Source organism: Chionomys nivalis, chromosome 4, assembly GCF_950005125.1.
Source record: "Chionomys nivalis chromosome 4, mChiNiv1.1, whole genome shotgun sequence".
In the NCBI taxonomy this organism is placed as follows: domain Eukaryota; kingdom Metazoa; phylum Chordata; class Mammalia; order Rodentia; family Cricetidae; genus Chionomys; species Chionomys nivalis.
The window spans coordinates 35,664,060-35,683,905 of record NC_080089.1 but is presented as its reverse complement, the minus strand read 5'-3'; the positions used below and the strand labels follow the sequence as shown (position 1 = coordinate 35,683,905).

The 19,846-nt window shown below is 45.6% G+C and overlaps 1 protein-coding gene across 3 annotated transcripts in view; it reads right to left on the bottom strand.

Moving 5' to 3' along the window:
• Positions 1 to 1,022: 1,022 nt before the first annotated feature.
• Positions 1,023 to 19,846, bottom strand: part of Fez1 (fasciculation and elongation protein zeta 1) — a 52,747-nt gene continuing 33,923 nt past the window's right edge. For all 3 annotated transcript variants that reach the window (XM_057768046.1, XM_057768048.1, XM_057768049.1), the window contains 6 exons: positions 16,551 to 16,719; positions 12,509 to 12,780; positions 10,691 to 10,771; positions 8,724 to 8,799; positions 3,595 to 3,660; positions 1,023 to 1,380 (listed from right to left, as the gene is read on the bottom strand). In XM_057768046.1, coding sequence (XP_057624029.1) covers positions 1,364 to 1,380; positions 3,595 to 3,660; positions 8,724 to 8,799; positions 10,691 to 10,771; positions 12,509 to 12,780; positions 16,551 to 16,719 — 681 coding nt within the window. In that variant the 3' untranslated portion in view covers positions 1,023 to 1,363. The remainder of the gene's footprint in view (positions 1,381 to 3,594; positions 3,661 to 8,723; positions 8,800 to 10,690; positions 10,772 to 12,508; positions 12,781 to 16,550; positions 16,720 to 19,846) is intronic.

Genomic DNA, 19,846 nt, shown 5'->3' with positions numbered 1-19,846 from the left:
GCCTCTTATGTGCTTCAAGGAAGGCAAAGCCTGGGGAATGAGCGGCAGAGAAGCCACTCTCTGTCTTCTAGGGTCGTCCTTGTCAGGCTCTCTATGGAGCGGCTCATGTGGCTAAGCAAACACTAAGCAAGCAAGAGAAGGTCTGCTTGGATGAGGCCTAAGTGTCGGTTCATCTCTGTCTCCTAAGCAGCCTTAGGTGAGTTACTGACCATCTCTGCTTCATGACTTTCTCCTCTGGAAAGCCCAGAAGATATGAATACGTACCTGCTTGTGACTCCAGGTTGCTGGGACGTGAGACAATGTATAGAAACTGATAGGGCTGGCAGCAGGGATGCAGTGACCACCTTCTTTTGTTTTGAAAGCCAGGAGCATGGGAACTGTTAGTGTTAGTATCTTACAAGCTAGAAGACAAAAGGCCGTGGAATTCAGGCTATGCTAGGACAGAGCCAGCATCCGTGATACGTTAGCGAGGCTGACAGTTGCCTGCTATCAAAGCCTGAGACTGCATGAAGGACTTAGTGCTGCTGGGCCTCAGGGCTGCAGCCAGGAGGAGCCACGTCATAGGATACTGTTCTTTCCCCACAGGCCACTGAGAACAGAGAGGGCATGGTGACAAATCTCAGTGCAGGAAAGGGTTGGGTGCATTCTCCCAGAGAGCTGAGATCCACAGAGCTACTTCCCTCCAGCTCCAAGGCCCCCAAATCCAACCCAGCACCCCCATGGAGGCGTTGCAGGTGCATCACTTACAGGTTCATGCTTGGGATTCTCCATCTCTGCCTAGCTTCAGACTGGCTAGTTTCTACCCCACATACTATAGCCAAGCAGCGAAAACTGAGGACACTATGAACGGCCTCCTTCTGTGACGTAGGCAACCTCACCACATCACATGGATCCACCCGTACCCACCACAGGGCCACAGCGCCATGGCCACAGGCCAGCATTTGAAAACAGCCAGACATCATTTCCCTGGAGGGTTTGGAACACAGAGCCAATGGACACCACTCTCCAAAAAGCATGAAGAATATTAATTAAATGAAGGTTTATTTCAAAATTAGTCTTAGAGTATAAGCTGGGCTGAGGGCTGGAGCCAGACTACGTAATGAGTGGTGAGGGCACCTGCCTTCCCCAACACAGGCGGTGAGGAAGGAGCATCACCGGCCCTGCGCCCGATCATGCATCCAAAGATTACTAGCACTAGAAGCCAACAGCAAAGGACCCCCCGCACGGTTGCTCGTGTTTAATCCAGGTTAAGCTATACACGTTTAAATACACGCAGGAGGTGACATGGTGTCATGCAATCCCAGTGATGGAATGACGTTCTTGCTCAGTGACCTCCTGCAGTGAGGCTGCTCCCCAGGTGAGGTTAGGTTGGACAGAGCACTGAAACAGAAGAGGAGAGAGGTCACGCGGAGGTCACGCTGTGCAGAAAGCCACCCCCAAGGACCAGGCCATGGCTGCAGTCCTGAGTCATCTTTCCAGGAACAGAAGAGAATGACAGGTGTCTGTCACAATGAGCAAGCACTGCAGTCTCCAGGGTCCGTGGAGGATCTAACGCGGTGACTTTACGGAGATGCCTTCACTGGCCATGCTAGGGTGGAGCTGAGCCACTACTCACAGGGTTGCTGAGAGACTTGTAAAATATGCCCCATAAATATTAACTGCTTTTCTAAATTCACTGACATTTCGGTGGGTCACAGTCTAGCTTTCGGCTCGCCAACCTCATTTAACCCACCTCTACACACTTCTCTGAAAAGCTTCTATTCTTGCAAAGTCTTTGAGAGTCACAAGTTCTTCCTAATTCTTAACCTAAATTCTTCCTATTGAAATTTAATATTAACCCCTCTGATCCTCATAGAAAGAGCACAGTTTGGGATTTCATAACCGGGTTCCATAAGCCTTTTGCAAGGCTCTAGGTTACATGTAAATGTGAGCTCAAAGATGATGGGTCCAAACAATGCGTGCTCATCATGGCCGGCAACATACAAAGAGAAGACAGCCAGACAGTGCAGGGCTTCTCATGCGGGCCTGCAACCACACAGCATGAGGTGTTTAGCAAAAGTCCTCAGCCTGGACCTCATCAAGTCTCTCGTTCCGTCAGTTACGGATAAATAAAGGAGACGAAAGAATAAAGTAAACCTTGGGCTGGAATTGAGACTAATCTAGGACAAATCTATTCTATAATTTAACAAATGAATTTAAATAAAGAAGGAAAGGAAAGGCTATATATGGTTTTTTGTGGTGTTTGTTTGTTTGTTTGTATTTTTGGTTTTTAAAGATACATTGTTGGCTGAGCTTCATGGTAATCCCAGAACTTGGGAGGTGGGGACAGGAAGATCAGGATTTCAAGGTCTTTCTCAGCTACAGAAGGGCTTGAGGCCAGCCAGGGGGAGGAAGGCAGGAAGAAGAGATGGAAGTAGCTGAGACACAAAGATAGGCAGAGAGAGACTTAGGAGATAAATCATCACATTTTAAGGACCATCACCAGGTCCTGATGCAAGCAAATAAACTGGAAACACTGTGGGGACCAACGTGATCTGAACCGCGGTCAGGTCACCAGTGACACACAATGTTTAAGTTTGTCCTGCGGCCTTGCCTCTTCCCTTTTTGCTGTTCTGGAAATGGAGCCCAGGGCCTCATACTTCCAGGCAAGCCACCCATCACCATCCCCAGTCCTAGTTGGATAATGGCATTACGGCTATGTGTCCAGTTCTCAGATTCTGGAATTGTACCCTGAGATATTTATGAATGCAAAAATACTAACAGACATCTGCTTCGAAACAAAACGGGAATAGGAGTATAAATAAGCCTGGTGTGGGCTGGAGAGAGGGTTCAAGGGTTAAGAGCACTGGCTGGGGCTGGAGAGATGGCTCAGCAGTTAAGAGCATTGCCTATTCTTCCTGAAGACCCACGTTCAATTCCCTAGAGCCCACATAACTCAGAACCCATAACTATCTGTAACTCCAGTCCCAAGGGACCTGATGGCCTTTTCTGGTCTCTTTGGGAACACACAAGGAGAACAAACGCATGCAGGGGGAACACCTATATACATAAAAATAAATAAAAACAAAATAAAAGGTTAGCTGTGAGTTAATCCTCTTTACTGTTGCCCGCTCTGAAAACTTCCATAGTAATTCAGAAAGAAGTTACAGGGCAGAAGCTGTGACTCAATGGGAGGATGCTCGCCTAGCATGTATGGGCCCTGCTTCTCCAGTTGTACTCCCTTTTAAAAAAAGGTTAGGAAAAGACAAAGATAATCATGACAACATTCTCCTTTCAAGTTAATATTAAAGGTATTAATTTCTTCCCAGGCTTTGTTTTTCCTAACTACATATGACATGGTGCAAAAGCCGCTGGATTTCTAGAGTAAGTTCTTTGTTGGTGTCCTGTTCCTCACGAGCACACGCACTGGTGACCTGAAGTAAGAATCTCCCCAGGCCTGGTAGTGAAGCCCCTTATGATGAACGAGGGGTTTATGGGACCATAACCTGGTTGGCCTGCAGTGGGCGCTCTATGGGGGCTTCAGCATGAGCTCTACAGCTGGCACAGGAGCCCGGAGGAGCCCTTCTGTTCGGCGAGGAGGGTGGATGCTCTCACCTTTTAAAATGTAGTCCGTTAGCAAAGTAGGCACCTTCTCATTATCCTCCTTCATGGCGAAGAGAACTAGAGGAGAGAGAGGGAGATGTGGGCTAAGATATTATCAGGGTATGGGGTTTGCTTCTAAGGCCAGACAATGTCCACCCTTAGCGAGAAAGAAATGATGTGAGGAAACCTGGTATTCACTGAGTGTAAGTAGGCGCAGTCCTCTACAGGCTTCCAAGAGTCAGTGTTCTCCGGATGAGAGCGAACACTCGCAGAGAGCGGTAGTGCTGTCTCTGCAGAGTGGACCTAACAGGGACTTCTTTCGATTTTTCCCTTTTGGTTCATCTATAACTTCTATACCACCTACCAAATATTTATCTTTAATAAAAATAAATGAAGCAAATAAATAAATAAAGCAATGGCCCAAAATGATAAAATCAGTTTTTGGAGATAGTCAACCTAAATGTTAAATATTAATTGCTAATCACTAATAAAACTGTCTTGTTTTGTTTTTGAGACGGGATTTCACTATGTAGCCCTGGCTAGCCTGGAACTCAATGTGTAGACCAGGCTAGTCTCAAACTCACAGAGATTTGCCTGCCTCTGTCTCCCAAGTGATAGGATTAAAGGCATGTGCTGCCGACACCCAGCTGAAACTATCTTTAAAGATATTCTACTCACATAAAAAAAAAATGTTATTGCACCGGGTGGTGGTGGCACATGCCTTTAATCCCAGCACTCAGGAGGCAGAGGTAGTCAGATTTCTGTGAGTTCGAGACCAGCCTGGTCTACAAGAGCTAGTTTCAGGACAGGCTTCAAAGCTACAGAGAAACCCTGTCTTGAAAAACAACAATAACAAACAATGTTATTGTGATAATCCTCACCTTCAACTTATTGACCACAAATAAAGTTTATTAGACAAATCTTTGCTATTTCCTGTGGGGAGGAAATGAAGTCCTGGGTGAAAGTGTATTGTTGACATGAGTACAGTCAGGTCAAGAGCCCTGATGCCTCAGCCCCAGGGAAATGGCAAAACCTTCCTTTGGTCCAAATGCAGCTGTTATGAATCACTGACCCTTAGCTAAAAACAGTCAAGCATACTTTCCTGCTTCCCTTGACTGCAACCTGAAATTGCTCCCCTGCAGAGATCAGCTGATTATCAGATGATTATTGCATCCTGGTTCAGCTGTGTGCAATAAACCCACATCCTCAATTTGGATGAATAAAATTAACGCGCCGAGTTTCCAGGTTTCTCCTGGTACATCTCCGTTAGGGTATGTGGCCCACCCAACCTCAGCTTTTCTGTCTGTGTGTCTGTCCTTTCTTCATTCCTCAAGTCAGGTCAACTTCAAAGCCTTACAGGTCATAGAAGTTTCCACTACAGTGTTAGACTGTGCAGAGTTGAAGAACTGTGGACTCCCAGGGAGTCCTCACAGCGCTTGCTGAAGTATCTACTTGACTTCTACAAAAAACAAACAGTAGGAAAGCTTTGAAAACCTAAAGGCTTTGAAGGAACACTTTCATAAAAGTTTTAAAACTGCATTTTCTGGGGGGTGAGACTGTAATTCAATGTTAGGACACTGGTCTAGCTCATGTTCTGTCCCCCCAAAAATAAATCCTTTTCTGTTAACTAAACAACATGCTCACATATTCACAACTTACATTAATAGAAGTCAACACAAGGAAATTCTGTAAGAGAGTATCTGAGCCTTATTTATAACTTCAACAAAAGCACCCAACAATAGATTCCTTCACCAATTTAAGCTTCCTTAAACAAACTAGTGTGTCTAGCCTTTGTAGTCGTTTTTTTTTTTTTTTTTTTTGATTTTTGAGACAGGGTTTTGTAATCTTATACCACCTTAAGAAAATGAGAGGTCTACATATATAAAATAGACTTATCAATGAAGAAGGCTGAAAAACATGTATTAGCTTTATAACAAATGTATGCTAACATAGAAGAATCTAGAACAGTGCATGAAACCGGTAAGCAGTTCTGAATGTGAGACCACAGAGGATGCTTCTTCTGGGACTGTTTCTATGCTACCTAACTCTTTCCAACAGTCGTATTTCACCTTCATAAGCAGAGTGAACAGTGAAGATCGGCGGGCCCTGAGTCAGGAGGCAACCACGACAAGGGTGGGATCCCAAATCCAGGTCTGTGTTGAGGCTGGGTAATGGTCAGGACTTGGAACATGGTCAGAACCAGGTGAAGAATAGGACTCAATATGATGATACAAATCACCATTCATGGCCAGGGGAAAAGACTGAACCCACAGCCTATCAGGGTTTTGTTTCCTTTATGTTTTTGGATATATAGACATCTCAACAGAATTAGATGCTGGGGATCCTGGTTTCTTCTGTTTGCTTCCTGCTGTACCTAAGAATTTTTATTACACGTGCTACAGTGGGTGTGCGTGTGTACCAGGGCATGCATGTGGAGGAAGAGAGAGGACTGGAGAACTTGGTTCTCTCCTTCTACCATGTGGCCTCCAGGATGGAACTCAGGTCCCAAACTCGGTGGCAAGGGCCTTTACCTGCTGAGCAATCCTGCTGGGTCTGTGTTGTATTTTTAGATGCAAATTCATGGAGAGATGGTTCAGCAGTTAAAAGCACAGACTGCTTTTCCAGAGGATTCAAGTTCAATTCCCAGCACCCACATGTTGATTCACAACTGTCTGCAACTCCAGTTTCAACGGATCTGATGCGCTCGTCTATCTAATGCGTGCAAGTGCTGCACAGTCCTACAGGTCGGCAAAACACCCACACACATCAGATAGTAAACTAAACAAGACTTTCACAGCTCATGAAGCTGCAACTATCTGGAAACTTGTAAAACATAATTGAAATGCCACAGTAGTCACCGTGATGATGGAGAAAATTAACATTATGGTTTGGTCTGAAATGTCCCCCAAATGTTCATGCACTGAGAGCTGGTTCCTAATTCAAGAATGTTCAAAGATGGTGCTTTGGGGGCGTGATCGGATCATGAGGGCTCTGAAATCATCAATGGACCGATATGTTCTCTGTTTGATGGGATATTGGCAGGAGATGGAACCTTAGAAGGTGAGACCTAGTTAGAGTGTGAGTCCCTGAGGACCTGCCCGTGGGGCTCTCTGGATTTTCCAGCAGCCATGAGATGAGCGGCCATGTCACTGTCCCCTTTCCTTCGTGATGCTCGGTCTCACCATGGACCCGGAAACAGATGAACTGAACCTCTGAAGCAGAGTCAAAAAACCTCTGCCCTCCTTTAAGTTATTTCCTCAGGCACTTTGTCAGTTATATAGAACTGACCAGCACACTGAATTGCTTTGTCCACTTTTCCATATCCCTATAGTATTCTAATGATGGACACACTGGTTATAATTTCAAAATAACTGTTATTTATTATGTGTGTGTGTGCCCATACATGTGTATACATTTGGGTCATGGGTCCTATGTGGAAGTCAGAAGACCATTCTATAAGGTTGGTTCTGTCCATCTACCTTTCTGTAGGTTCTGGAGCTTGAACTCAGAACTCCAGGCTTGCACAGCAGGTGCTTTGCCCTAGACTTTTTTTTTTTTTTTTGCATAGGGTTTCTCTATGTCGCTCTAGCTGTCCTGGAACTCACTCTGTAGACCTGGCTGACCTCAAAGTCACAGAGCATGCACAGGTCCCTAGGATCAGTTCGTAGTACTGAAAAACCAATCATGGTGCATACTTATACAAATGCAGAAGTCTAAACCGAGCAAATGTACTTTGAAGTTAAAATCCCTGATTCTCAAGGACATGATGTCTATGAATGCCGACAAGATCTGTTTGCCACAAGATCTGCTTTTGTTCCCCAGATGGCTAAAAAGGAAGCCTTTCTTCACCCTTAACTTGGGGGTGGGGGTGCAGTAGGGGATATTTGTCTTCCTAGGCTGAGTGAAAAGTCCCTCTCCCTTTCTCTAGCATGACCAATAGCCCTGCGGTGGCCCATCCCCTTCAGGGCAGCCACAGTGCACTGAGCAGCCTTGTGAGCTGTCGTTCAGCAAGCTCAGTTACCTGGAAAGAAATGGAATTTCTATCTAATCCACTGAGCATGTCACCAAGTCTCAGTCTAGAATTTTCTCCTCCTAAGAGTGATGGAGGAAGGACATTGGTTAAAAAGTAAAGAAACTGTTTGGCCCTCATAGGTTAGAACATAGGTGGGTGGAGTAAACAGAACAGAATGCTGGGAGGAAAAGGAAGTGAGCTCAGACTCTATAGCTCTCCTCTCAGAGGCAGATGCAGGGCAGCTCCTCTCAGAGCCAGACGCGATGCCGCTCTTCTCCAGGGCAGATGTGATGAAGCTCCTATCCAGGATGGACGTAGGCTAGAATCTTCCCGGTAAGCGCACCTTGGGGTGCTACACACATTATTAGAAATGGGCTAGTCCAGGTGCGAGAGTTAGCCGAGAAGAGGCTAGATATAATGGGCCAAGCAGTGTTTAAAAGAATACAGTTTGTGTGTTGTTATTTCGGGGCATAAGCTAACCAGGCGACCAGGAGCTGGGGCTGCAGGAACACAGCTCCCACTACATAAGAGAAACGCGATAAGACCGCTATCAGACACTGTTCCTTTGAGGTTGTACTGTGTCATATACAGATGAAAAGCGCTTTATTATGTGTTGGTTTGCATCCCCCCCACCCCCACCCCTTTACCCCCACGCCCCCAGCTCAGAATCTATCAATACAGAACAAAGCATCTTAAGTGAAGAAGAGGCAGTCACTTCCTGGAAGGAAAACTGACTCTATTCTTCCCAAGTAGCCTCGCCCCACCCCAAAAGCCTTCACATCAACACTACAATGGGGGCCCACAGACAGAGCGCTCTGCTCCAAGGGTCCCAGATGGACAGTTGAGGTAGAAAGTTGAAGTAGACAGTTGAGGTAGACAAAGCCCCGGAGCTGCAGGGAAAACAGAAAATTCTGCCTACCCCTCAAGTCCCTCCCCATCCTTTAAAAAAAAAAAAAACTGGGGGCCACAGTAGGGTATTTAAATTTTGCCTTGCTCAGGAGGATATGATACGCAGAGAATTTTGCCCCATGCGAAACTATCTCTAGAGAAATCGGGGAACTGAGAAGAAGAAGTGCACGGACCAGGAGGGATGGCATCCTAGGTCTGGGGCTGAGGAAGAGGAACTCACTGTTTGTCAACATCTGCAGATCTTCCACGGAGGGAGGAGAGGATTTCTTCTCATAAGGGATGACCGTGTTCAGGTACTGCCAAGACAAACAGGGCAGGCAGAGCCTGAGTTACTGTTCCCTCTTGGGTTCAGGCACAATGGGCAACTTGCACAGAGACCATACTTTGCTTTAAAATCTGGGCACCACCCACTCTCACTAGCACACCGCTACTTCAGAACTCGCTTCCTCCCCCTCATGTATCTCTAAGGCAAGGCTTTCCCCACATTCAGTGGGGAAAACTCCCCTTGCCCCAACTTCCACATTCTTTTTTTGTTTTCCTTTTTCGAGACAGGGGTTCTTTGTGTAACAGCCCTGGCTGTTCTGGAACTGGCTCTGAAGACCAGGCTGACCTTGAACTCACAGAGATCCACCTGCTTCTGCCTCCCAAGGACTGCGCCACTAACTGCCCTGCGAATTCTACATTCTTAATATGATAAAATATATTTTGATCTCAGAACCTTGGGGAGTCTTTCTCCTCTCAGATAACAACAGGGGCAGTGGGTACGGTGCAATTTATGAAGGAATTATTTCTCTTTTGTCAAATGACATATCCACTCCGCCCAAGATCTTGACTGTCAGATTTGCTCCCTCTTACAATAAAGCAAACCCTCAGGTACCCACCCAGTGGACCTCAAAGACCAGAAAGCCAGAGAGATCTTAAGTCATGCCCCAAGGAAGTCCAAGGTGATAAGTTCAAGGCCAAGTGTCCTGGAATTGTAGTTTGGGCCCTGTCACTGGCAGTGAGGCCCTGGAAAACTGCCTTATGACTCTGGGCCTCAGTTCTCCCAGGAATAGGAAGGACTGGTTAGATGTCTTCTAGGATATGGCTGTAAAATTCTAACATGTAGGATTCCATTTCAACCATTCAAACAGCACACATACTTCACGATCACTTATCCCACCCACACTTGAAAGTTGCCAGTGCACACACTGCCAAGTCCATTAGATTTTCTGTTCCTCCAGGCGGGGGGAGGCCAAGACTTCTCACCTTTGCACCTCCAGGACCTAGCAACAGATCACAGCACATAACCAACAAAACTGCTGAACTCTGCCTTAATAGCCAGAACTTCAAGCTGCATCACAGATGCTGTGGTTTGGATGTAATATGTCTTCCAAAGGTCCATATGCAAAGCCTTGATCCCGGGGTTGTGGTACCCAGATGCACTATGGCCTTTTAAGGCTAGGATTCAGGGGGAGGTCATTATGCAGGCCCTTCAAGGCTACTAAGTGTTCTCTCTTGAACTTTTATGTGTCCCACCCCATTCTGTCTCCATTTCTCTCTTCAAGTTTAACATGGGCCTGTTCATTCCTACACACCCACACCCACAGGGATGCCACCTTACCAAGTGTCAAACCAATAAAAACAAATAGAGTTAATAACTTTCTAAGGTTAATTGTCTCGGGTATTTCATTGCATTACTTCGAAGCTGACTACATGGAAGTAAGAAAGAGACATCACAGTGTGACTTACAATCAGAGCTGGAGGTTGAAGAGGTGGTATTGGAGGCACTGTCTCAGCTGGTCATCCAATATGGGAGAACTCATTAGGCGCTAAGATGGGAATCTATTGTGAAACAGATTCTCCCAATACACTTTATTCTTGTGGTTTTGGTTGTGAGCCTAGTCTTTAATAGCTGGGGCATCTCTCCAGCCTGTATTTTATTCTTAAGGCAAACTAATTCATAGATCTCCTTTTGGTGTTGAGTTTTAAGTTTTATTCATGTCCCAGAATTAAAACAAAAACCAAAAACGACCTTTGAAAGACATTTTCTGTGTCTTTCTTAGGAGTGGAAGAAAATGTTAGGGTACCTCACACTTGCCCAAATTCTGGGATAAGTGCTGTGCCTCCATCCCTCTCACTTGCGGTGAGGAAGCTGAGCTGTTAGTTGTCTAAAAGAACGAAAGAGCAAACTCTGGCTACACATACCTGTCGGTCAGCTCCCGAGGAGCCAAAGGTCTGGCGGATGCCACTCTGCAGAATGTTGGAGATGCCTTCCATGCTGAAGCGCTAAGGAAGAAACACACTCAAGATGGGCAAAGGCTTTTTGCCCCAGTGTCACCACCCCAGGGACTTCTGTGTCTTGGCTCAAATGCTCATCAGCTGTCGAACTACCTTGGATAAGTGGCCACAACGTAAGCCATTGGCGCACACAGATAAGTCAGAATTTAAGCAAGAATAGTGAGCAGTCTCAGAGATTCATCTTGGTAAGTCCCTAAGGGCTACAAGACTCCCTTGTCACCCTCTAGACTTCCTCATTTCGTCCTGTATCACGTAAACAAAAGTAATTCAGAACAATGCATCTCTGGAGAACTATGATGCCAAGACCATAGGGTGAAGCAGAGAATGCAGCTATCAGGAAAGGCAGGCTTCCAGAAGTGGCCTGGTCCAAGAAAACTTCAAGAGTCACATGGCCCAGGCCTAATTCAATAGGTTTGTGAAAAGCAGCTTAGATAAACCTATGGACGTCATCCTGTTAATAACCAGTGAGCCATCCAGCCATTTTCTGGCGTGGACCACATGTAAACCATTGTTGCTTCACACAGTTCCAGCATTTTGACTTTGCAGAACACAATTCCTGGCACCTTTTATTTTTGATTTTTAGCGATTCTTGCTATGTGTTATGGGAGTTCCCTTATGCCTTTCCCTTTGGGAAATTTTGTGTGGACTTTGAAGGATGAAAATACATAAAATGGCAGCCTCTCTAAACAAAATAATTCTTTGGAAAAATATCCCTGCCACCGTGGTACCATATTGCGTGATAAATCTGCCTGCTCCCACACAAGTTAACGCCAAGCTGCTAGGAAATTTAGATAACTAACACATGCTTAATAAATAAAGTATATTTGATAATGACAATTTATAAATTCCTAAGATCTATCTACTCGGGTTCACAGTAATGTGTATCTAGCCTCGTCTTTGTTCACTTTAAGCTTTAGCTATTTGGATAAGCCATACAAGCAACTGCAATATTCTAAAATGGAGTGTCTGATCCCCCCGCCCCATGAAAGTCCTTTTCCCAAGGTCAGGCACTTAGACAGTCTTTATTTCCTTGGGGGTTTAAAGAAAGTTTCTGCTTGCTAAATAGGGAAACATTCCGATCTCTGGCAGGAGGAACTTGTGACCCTTCCATTAACAGATGACTGATGCTTATTAACTTGTCAAGGTCAATGCTAGCTTCTTCAAACCCTGACCATAAGTCACACCCCAGCTCACATGCCTCCTTTCTCCCATTTAGTCCTATATGCAAGTATAGAATATACAAGGTGTATTTTTTTTTTCAATAAATACACTGGCTGCCATCCTGATTCACCCTCAGTTCCTATCCATCTACCTCCCCACCCCCACCCCGAGCTGTCTCCACACATCTCTTTTGAACCCCACGGAAGCAGGTCTCTGGCAGTTTTCAGCCATTCGAACAGCCCAGCAATACTCTACACATGCCCCAAAGGGACCAGGTTGGGCAGTAATCCATGCCAATGGCAGAGATCCTGAACTCCATCTTTTCAAGGACCTGGAGAACGGGTCGTATCTACTTACTTTTTAATTCTTATTCAGTATGTCCTCCATTTAGACCAGAGGCCTTCGGGGAAGCTGGACAGACAGGAGGCATCCCCTGCTTTCCTGACCCACTGTCACACAGCTGGAACTCTAACTGTTTAGGAGTCTACTACAGGGTGGATATCAGGACGTGCGATGGTTAGGGCTCCAGGCTGGCTGTTTCTAGTGTTCTGGTTGCTCACATACCTTGAGAGGCATCTGGTTTCCCTTCTCTATTCGGCTGCTCTGCAGGCTCAACCCCTTCTCTTTCCGTCTCTTCTTCATCAGTTCCCGTTGCTCCTTCTGCTTGTTCTGAACCTCGATGAGCACCGTGATGAAGGAGTTCTTCACTTCCTTCTCAAACTCCAGCTCGTCTCTGCGGGCCAGCTGGTGGACCAGTTCCTCGGAGAGGTCACGGATGGCACCCTCTACCTGGTCCAGCAGCTCTGTCAGCTCAGACCCAGACATGTGCCTCAGCCCTAGAGACAAAGATGGATTTGGAAAGTGATACCTTCAGACAGGCATGAAAATGCTGGAGATAGGATCATTCTTAGATGGCGTCCCCTCCAACTCCTTAGCATTTCTCTGAAAGACCATCACAATTTAGAGGAAAGGCAAGGAGGAAAGGGGTGTTATATCATGTATAGAAGAGAAAAACCTAAGCCGGGTGGTGGTGGTGCACACCTTTAATCCTAGCACTGGGGGGCGAGGGGGAGAGACAGGGAGATTTCTGTGAGTTTGAGGACAGCCTGGTCTACAGAGGAGTTCCAGGACAGCCAAAGATACACAGAGAAACTCTGTCTTAAAAACAAACAAACAAATGAAGTAGAGGAGAAAAGTGTCCACAAGGAAGCACGGGCGCTCTGTAACCAGTGAAGAACATGCCCAGCTTTGATACCTTGCTCGCTCTTCATCTGCCCTCTGTCTCTGTCATATTCACATAGAATAGGTTGATGGGGATAATACTGTGGCTTTGGTATCTGTGATGAACACTGACATAAGAGGTAGTGTTTTCTCCCAAGAAGTCATGGAGACAGCTGACACTAAAACGAACATGACCTGAGGGTGTATGGTCCTATGCCTCAGTCTACACTGCAAACTGTGGGAGACCCAGGGAAGACTGGGAAAGGGAAGGAAAAAATGAAGCCTTATCAGTCAGCAGGCTACTTCCAAAGACAAAGAAAGGGAACCAGAGATTACAGACATGGATACCTTTAACATCTTGTTGCATAAGTCTGTGTAAATTATAATATCTTTAGATCACTGTCAATGGATTGACTGTTCCAAAAAGGGTAGGAAAGCCAGGCACAGTGGCACAGTGACAGAGAAAGATCCATCTCTGTGAGTTCAAAGATAGCCTTGCTTACATAGAGTTCCGGGACAGCAGCCATGTCCACATAGTGAGTCACTGTCTACTAAACAGACAAATAAACAAAATAAAGCAGTAGAGACACTTTTTAAATGTGTATGGGTGTTTTACCTGCATGTATGTAACTGGTACCCACAGAGGCCAGAAGAGGGCATCAGATCCCCTAGAACTGGAGTTACAAATGGTTCTAAGTAGCCATATGGGTGCTGGGGAACTGAACTTGGGTCCTTTGTGAGAATATCCACTAATCTTAACTGCTGAGCCATCTCTCCAGCCCTTGCTGTTTTGGTTTTTGAGACAAGGGCTCAGTATGTAGCCAGGGATGGTCTCTAGCTCTCACTCCTCCTGCCTCAGCCTTCCGAATACTGGTGCTGCAGGTGTGTGCTACCACACCCAGTGAGCAGAAAGGATTTTAAATCTTCCTGGTCCAGGGCTGAGGATGAACTGGGTGGCAAAACATTTGCTTAGCATGGAAGAAGCCCTGGGCTCAGATCCTAGCAATACACACACACACACACACAAACACAGAGAGACAGACAGACAGACAGACAGAGAGACAGACAGAGAGAGAGAGAGAACTCCACCAGAAAGAAATGATCATGTATTGATGAAAGAGAAGCCAGCTACTTATGTATTGAAATGCTTCAAATGACACTGTATCCCATAAGCACACTAATTTGCCATATGCCAATTAAACATATTAGTAAAATAGATATAATAGATTTAGGGAGCCCCTTTTGTGTCACCTCAGGGCCCTCCTTCCCTTCTTATTTCTGCTCAGCCTGGGTGTATTTGAGCTGTCCTCCTGTTTTTTTTTTGTTTTTTTTTTTTTTTTTTTTTTTGCCATTTCACTCTGCTTTGCTGTTTGCTTCTGTTTGGGCCCTTTGTGTGCTGAGAGTGGCCTGACTGGGCGGGTGGTGAATGCAGCTAGGCATCCAAACCCACTCCATCACCCTACTGGCTTCCTGCAGTGACCACGCCCTGCCTGCTTTATCTCCTCAGGGCCAGGCAGTTTTGTTTTCAGGACGTGGTGCCTGATTTTTTTATCTCAATTTTTGCCACCTCTTCCTGAAACTTTGACCTAGGTTCCCTGACAGATGGAGGCGCCTTCTCTCCCAGCCCCACCCTCCCATTCCCAGTGACCTGGCTGCAAGAACAGGCCTCCTCCTGCAGATCAGCATGCACACAGTCATCCCTAAGACGGCTGCTGATTTGTACGCCGTTTTCATTTCACGCTTCATCTAGCCTGCTCTTAGTCATTATGATAAATCTGTGTTAGAGATCTTGGTAATGTAAGACAGGCATTAAAAGACTGGACTCCGGAGTTCATCGCCCTGGTTTCAAGAGCTATCTGCACTGCCTCTTATAATGTATACAGGGTGCGAGGAAAAGCATCAATTGAAAATGGGGTCTTCGCTCTCCCCACTGAAAGAAAGGAAGAGTGTTGAGGGTGTAGCTCAGTGAGAGTGTATGGATGAGGCACTGGGTTCAATTCCCAACACACACACGGGGGAGGCAGAAAAAGAGAGAGAGAGAGAGAGAGAGAGAGAGAGAGAGAGAGAGAGAGAGAGAGAGAGAGAGAGAGAGAGAGAGTTCTCCTCTTCTCTATCTCCCTTTTCTCTTAGAATTTCTCTGTCTTCCCTTCTCAAACATATATTAAAAATTTAATAGTTAAATAAGCCTCCTCCCATCTCCACAGTTCAGGAAGATTTCCTTCAGGAATTGAGAGCCACTGCTTTGAAATAAATGTAATCATCACGACCTAATCTCCCACTGTTCTGGAAGCACAGGGCCTAGCTCATCCACCTGACTACAAATTGCAAAACCTACTTAAGGTAATGGGTTCCATTCACTTAGTTATAACAAGAGTACAATCTCCTTCAGCTTTTGCTGTCCTTTGGAGGATTGCCTGTGATCTGTAGACTGTTCTCATTTAATGCTTACTCAGTAATAAAATTGCCCCCCAACCGTACTTTTGTGGGAAAGATTTTCGGAGTGGCAAGGAGCTTCTGTTTATGATTCTGCTTCTCTAGCTGTGGGCTTGGACAAATCCCTTAACCTCCAGATGACAGTTCAGTCTTGAGAGGCAGGGCGTGAAGTTAGTTTGAGGATGGCACATGGAGAAGACGAAGACTGCTAGCTCTTATTCTCGCTTTCTGTCTCTCTGTGTGTCTCTGTCTCTGTCTCTGTCTCTCTCTCACACACACACACACACACAGAATACTGGAGCTTGGACCTATGATACTACGGTATCGTGAATGCACGGCAAATGCTACAGTCACTGTCCTACCGTGTGTGTGTGTGTGTGTGTGTATGTGTGTGTGCGTGTGTGTGTATGTGTGTGTGTATGGGTGTGTATGTATGGGTGTGTGCGTGTGTGTGTGTATGTGTGTGTATGTGTGTGTATGGGTGTGTATGGGTGTGTGCGTGTGTGTGTATGTGTGTGTGTATGTGTGTGTGTGTGTGCATACATATATTCAGTGTCCTAGTTATTCTACTTTAGTCTTGTTTGTTTACCTTTAGCACTTAAATTTTATTCTACATTTTTTTTCTTTTTCTGTAGAAACACTGACTTTTCTCCTAATACCAAATCAGGAAGATATTACCTTTCTCCTGGATTTTCATACTCTGCACTAGGGCAAAGACCAAGTTCTGAGAGCCAAATATAAACAGTACCTAGGCAGGACACAATGGCACAGTCTTTAAATCTGAGGCAATCTTTTAATCTGTGAGGTCAAGACCAGTCTGGTCTAGATAGCGAGTTGCAGGCCAGTCAAGGTTTCATAGTAAGAACTATAGTACGAAATGTATATCCACAAAAAGCAGTACCTGGCACCAATGAGGAGTCTGGTCCTTAGTCAACCCAGCCCAGGCCCTCACCTTCATAGGACCAGTTATTGTTGAAGGTCTGTGTCAAGGCCTGCATCTCTTGCAACAGGACTGAGTCTGCCTGGGATGAGATGTCTCCTCCATCCTCCTCTTCCAGCACCTCCTCTTCCTCTTCGGGATCCGGGGAGTTCTGCATCATTTCTTCGATCTCCTCAATCACCTAAGGATACAGCACAAGCTCTGTTCCCTCCTGGGGTGCTCCAGCTCACCTGAGTACTCAGCAGCATTCCTAACTTATTCTCTGTCTTCATAAATATTGGATAATAATAAAAATAGACCCGATCAAAGGATTGCACGTAGTCTGTCTTTAATGTAAAGCACTTTCATGTAAACCTCTTCCAAGCGCTCCATTTAGATGAATGCATTATTGGAAATTAGCAGCTCTTTCAGGAAATGAAGCAGGGCTGCCTGGAAGTAAACATTTACTTCAGTTTGCTAAGCATTTTGTTTCTGAGTTGGAAAGTATTTTATCTGCCCAACTATAAGACAAAACCCAGTCCATTAATTACTTCTTGTAACATGGGGAAGGGGGGAGGAGGGGGCAGGGAAGCACACATTCCCGGAACAACTCCAAACGAGGAGGAAAACAGTTGTTTCTCCAGAGTTCTCCTGGACAGGAATCGAAGCAGTCCAGTACAACCTGAAGCTAAAGATCACAAAATGATAGAAGGACAACCGATGTCTGGAGAGGAAGAAAAAAAGGCAAGAAGCCCAGCTCTGAACTTGACTGTTAATGGGGCTCAGCTCCTATAAGCTGAGGGTCAAGACAGATGCTGCCACACAGAATGAATGAAGTGGACACTAGCTGTTGGCACAGAAAGAAAGGGAGTAAGCCCCGCCCTCACGAGGAAGTGGGTCTGGATGAGTTTAGTGGCAACAGCACACTTAGACGCGTCCTTCTCTTCCCAGTGCTCTGACGCCACCTTTAGACGGTGATCTTGGAGCCAGGTCTTGTCCTGCGGGGCTGGACAGGAAGTAACAGGCTTAGGGTTTCTTCTTTTGAAATAATTCCTGTTTTTATACACACACTTTCTCAAATCAACCTGCAGATTTAGGACATGCTTTGTCTTTGAAGGGCATTTTTATAAAATGTGACCAAGCAGCACAGCCCCCCTTCAGGGTTTTCTGGCTGAGAGTAATTTCCCTGTGACTGTGATGGTCCATACCAATAGTCATCTGGGAGGCAAACCTCTGAGCATGGCTGTGAGGGAGTTCTAATTAAGTTTGCTGAGGAGGTCAAACCCGCCTTAAGTATGGGCAGCACCATTCTATGGGTAGGGAGTCCTGGAGGGGCCAATGTGGAGGCACAAACCTTTAATTTCTACACTTGGGAGGCAGAGGCAAATGAATTTTTGAATTCAAGGCTAACTTGTTCTAAAAGATGAGTTCCAGGTCACTCAGGGCTATATACTAAGACCTGGTCCTGAAAATAAAATAAAATAGAAAGGAGAATGTCACGAGCCACCTTTTCGGGTGACTTCTGCCAGGCTCCTAGCCACAGCGGGTTCATACATTCCAGGGTAGGGGCATGAAGATTAGAAAAGTTAGGTAGGAGGAACAGAGATAAGAAAGAAGCACACAGGCCGGGCGGTGGTGGTGCACGCCTTTAATCCCAGCACTCGGGAGGCAGAGGCAGGCGGATCTCTGTGAGTTCGAGACCAGCCTGCTCTACAGAACTAGTTCCAGGACAGGCTCCAAAAAACCACAGAGAAACCCTGTCTCGAAAAACCAAAAAAAAAAAAGAAAAAAGAAAGAAGCACACAAACATAGGATAGTACCAGGAGGGCCATTCAGTCTCTACTGCATACTGAGTTCTTACTTCTGAGTCCACCCGTGTTTAATTTTCCATACACCTTTATACCCCAATACAAAAGGGGGAAGAAGGCAAAAGACTGCTTTGGCATGATACGAAGGACTGCCCAACTATAACACAAAACCCAGGCCATTAATTGTCACACTTCTTGTAACATGGGGGAGGGGGGAGGAGTGGGAAGGGACGCACACATTCCCGGAACAACTCCAAACGAGGAGGAAAACAGCTGTGTCTCCAGAATTCTCCTAGACAGTACTTGAGACATCAAGCCATTATTTCTGTTGTTTGGGAAATGAACCCACCCTAGACCAGGTATCCTGAAGACAGCCACTCCCTAGGTCAAAACTCCTTTTTCAAAAGAAAGACCAGCTGGCTTTTGTTCAGTATTTGTTCAAATTAATGAAAAAGGTGACGAATAGAGAGCCTATCAATGCGGCACGATCCCTCCCTTCAAGTCACAATAAAAACTGCTATCCCTGGACCTGTAGAGGTGAGTCTACAATTAAGAGCAGTTGCTGCTCTTCCACAGGACTTGGGTCCAGTTCCCAGCACCCACCTGGTAGTTCTTGCTTGTAACTACACTTCTAGGTAATCTGACACCCTCTCTAGGCACCAGGCACCAACATGCATAGAGGCTCTCACATATAGACATGAAGTAACAATAAATCTATTTTAAAAAATTTATTATGTATACAGTGTTCTGCCTGCATGTTTGCCTGCATGTCAGAAGAGGGCACCAGATTTCATTATAGGTTGAGTTTGAGGCCAGCCTGGTCTATATAAAGAGTTCCAGGCCAGTCAGAAACAAAGCAAAACAGAACAAAGTAACTCTTAGACATGTTCTTTTTTTTTTTTTTTTTTTTTGTATTTTGAGATAGGGTTTCTCTGTAGCTTTGGTGCCTGTCCTGGAACTAGCTCTTATAGACCAGGCTGGCCTTGAACCTACAGAGATCCACCTGCCTCTGCTTCCCGAGTGCTGGGATTAAAGGAGTGTGCCACCACGGCCTGGCTTAGACATGTTCTTTTATTTTGTGTTTGTTTTGTTGCTTTTTGAGACAGGGTCTCATTCAATAAGGTTGACCAAATGCTCCTGACCCTCCTACACCTCCCTCCCAAGCACTGCATTTACAGGCATGGACACCGCACCTGTTCTTGACATGATTTCCTTCAATCCCATATCTTTTCTTTTCTTTTCTTTTTTTAAGATTTATTTACTTATGGCCTGGCAGTGGTGGCACACACCTTTAATCCCAGCACTCAGGAGGCAGAGACAGGCGGATCTCTGTGAGTTCGAGGCCAGCCTGGTTTATAAGAGCTAGTTCCAGGACAAGCTCCAAAGCTACAGAGAAACCCTGTTTCAAAAAAAAAAAAATAACCAACAACAAAAGATTTATTTATTTATGTATTTTTATGTTTTTATGTACAAGAGTGCTCTGTTTTCATACACACCGGAAGAGGGCACCAGATCACCAGA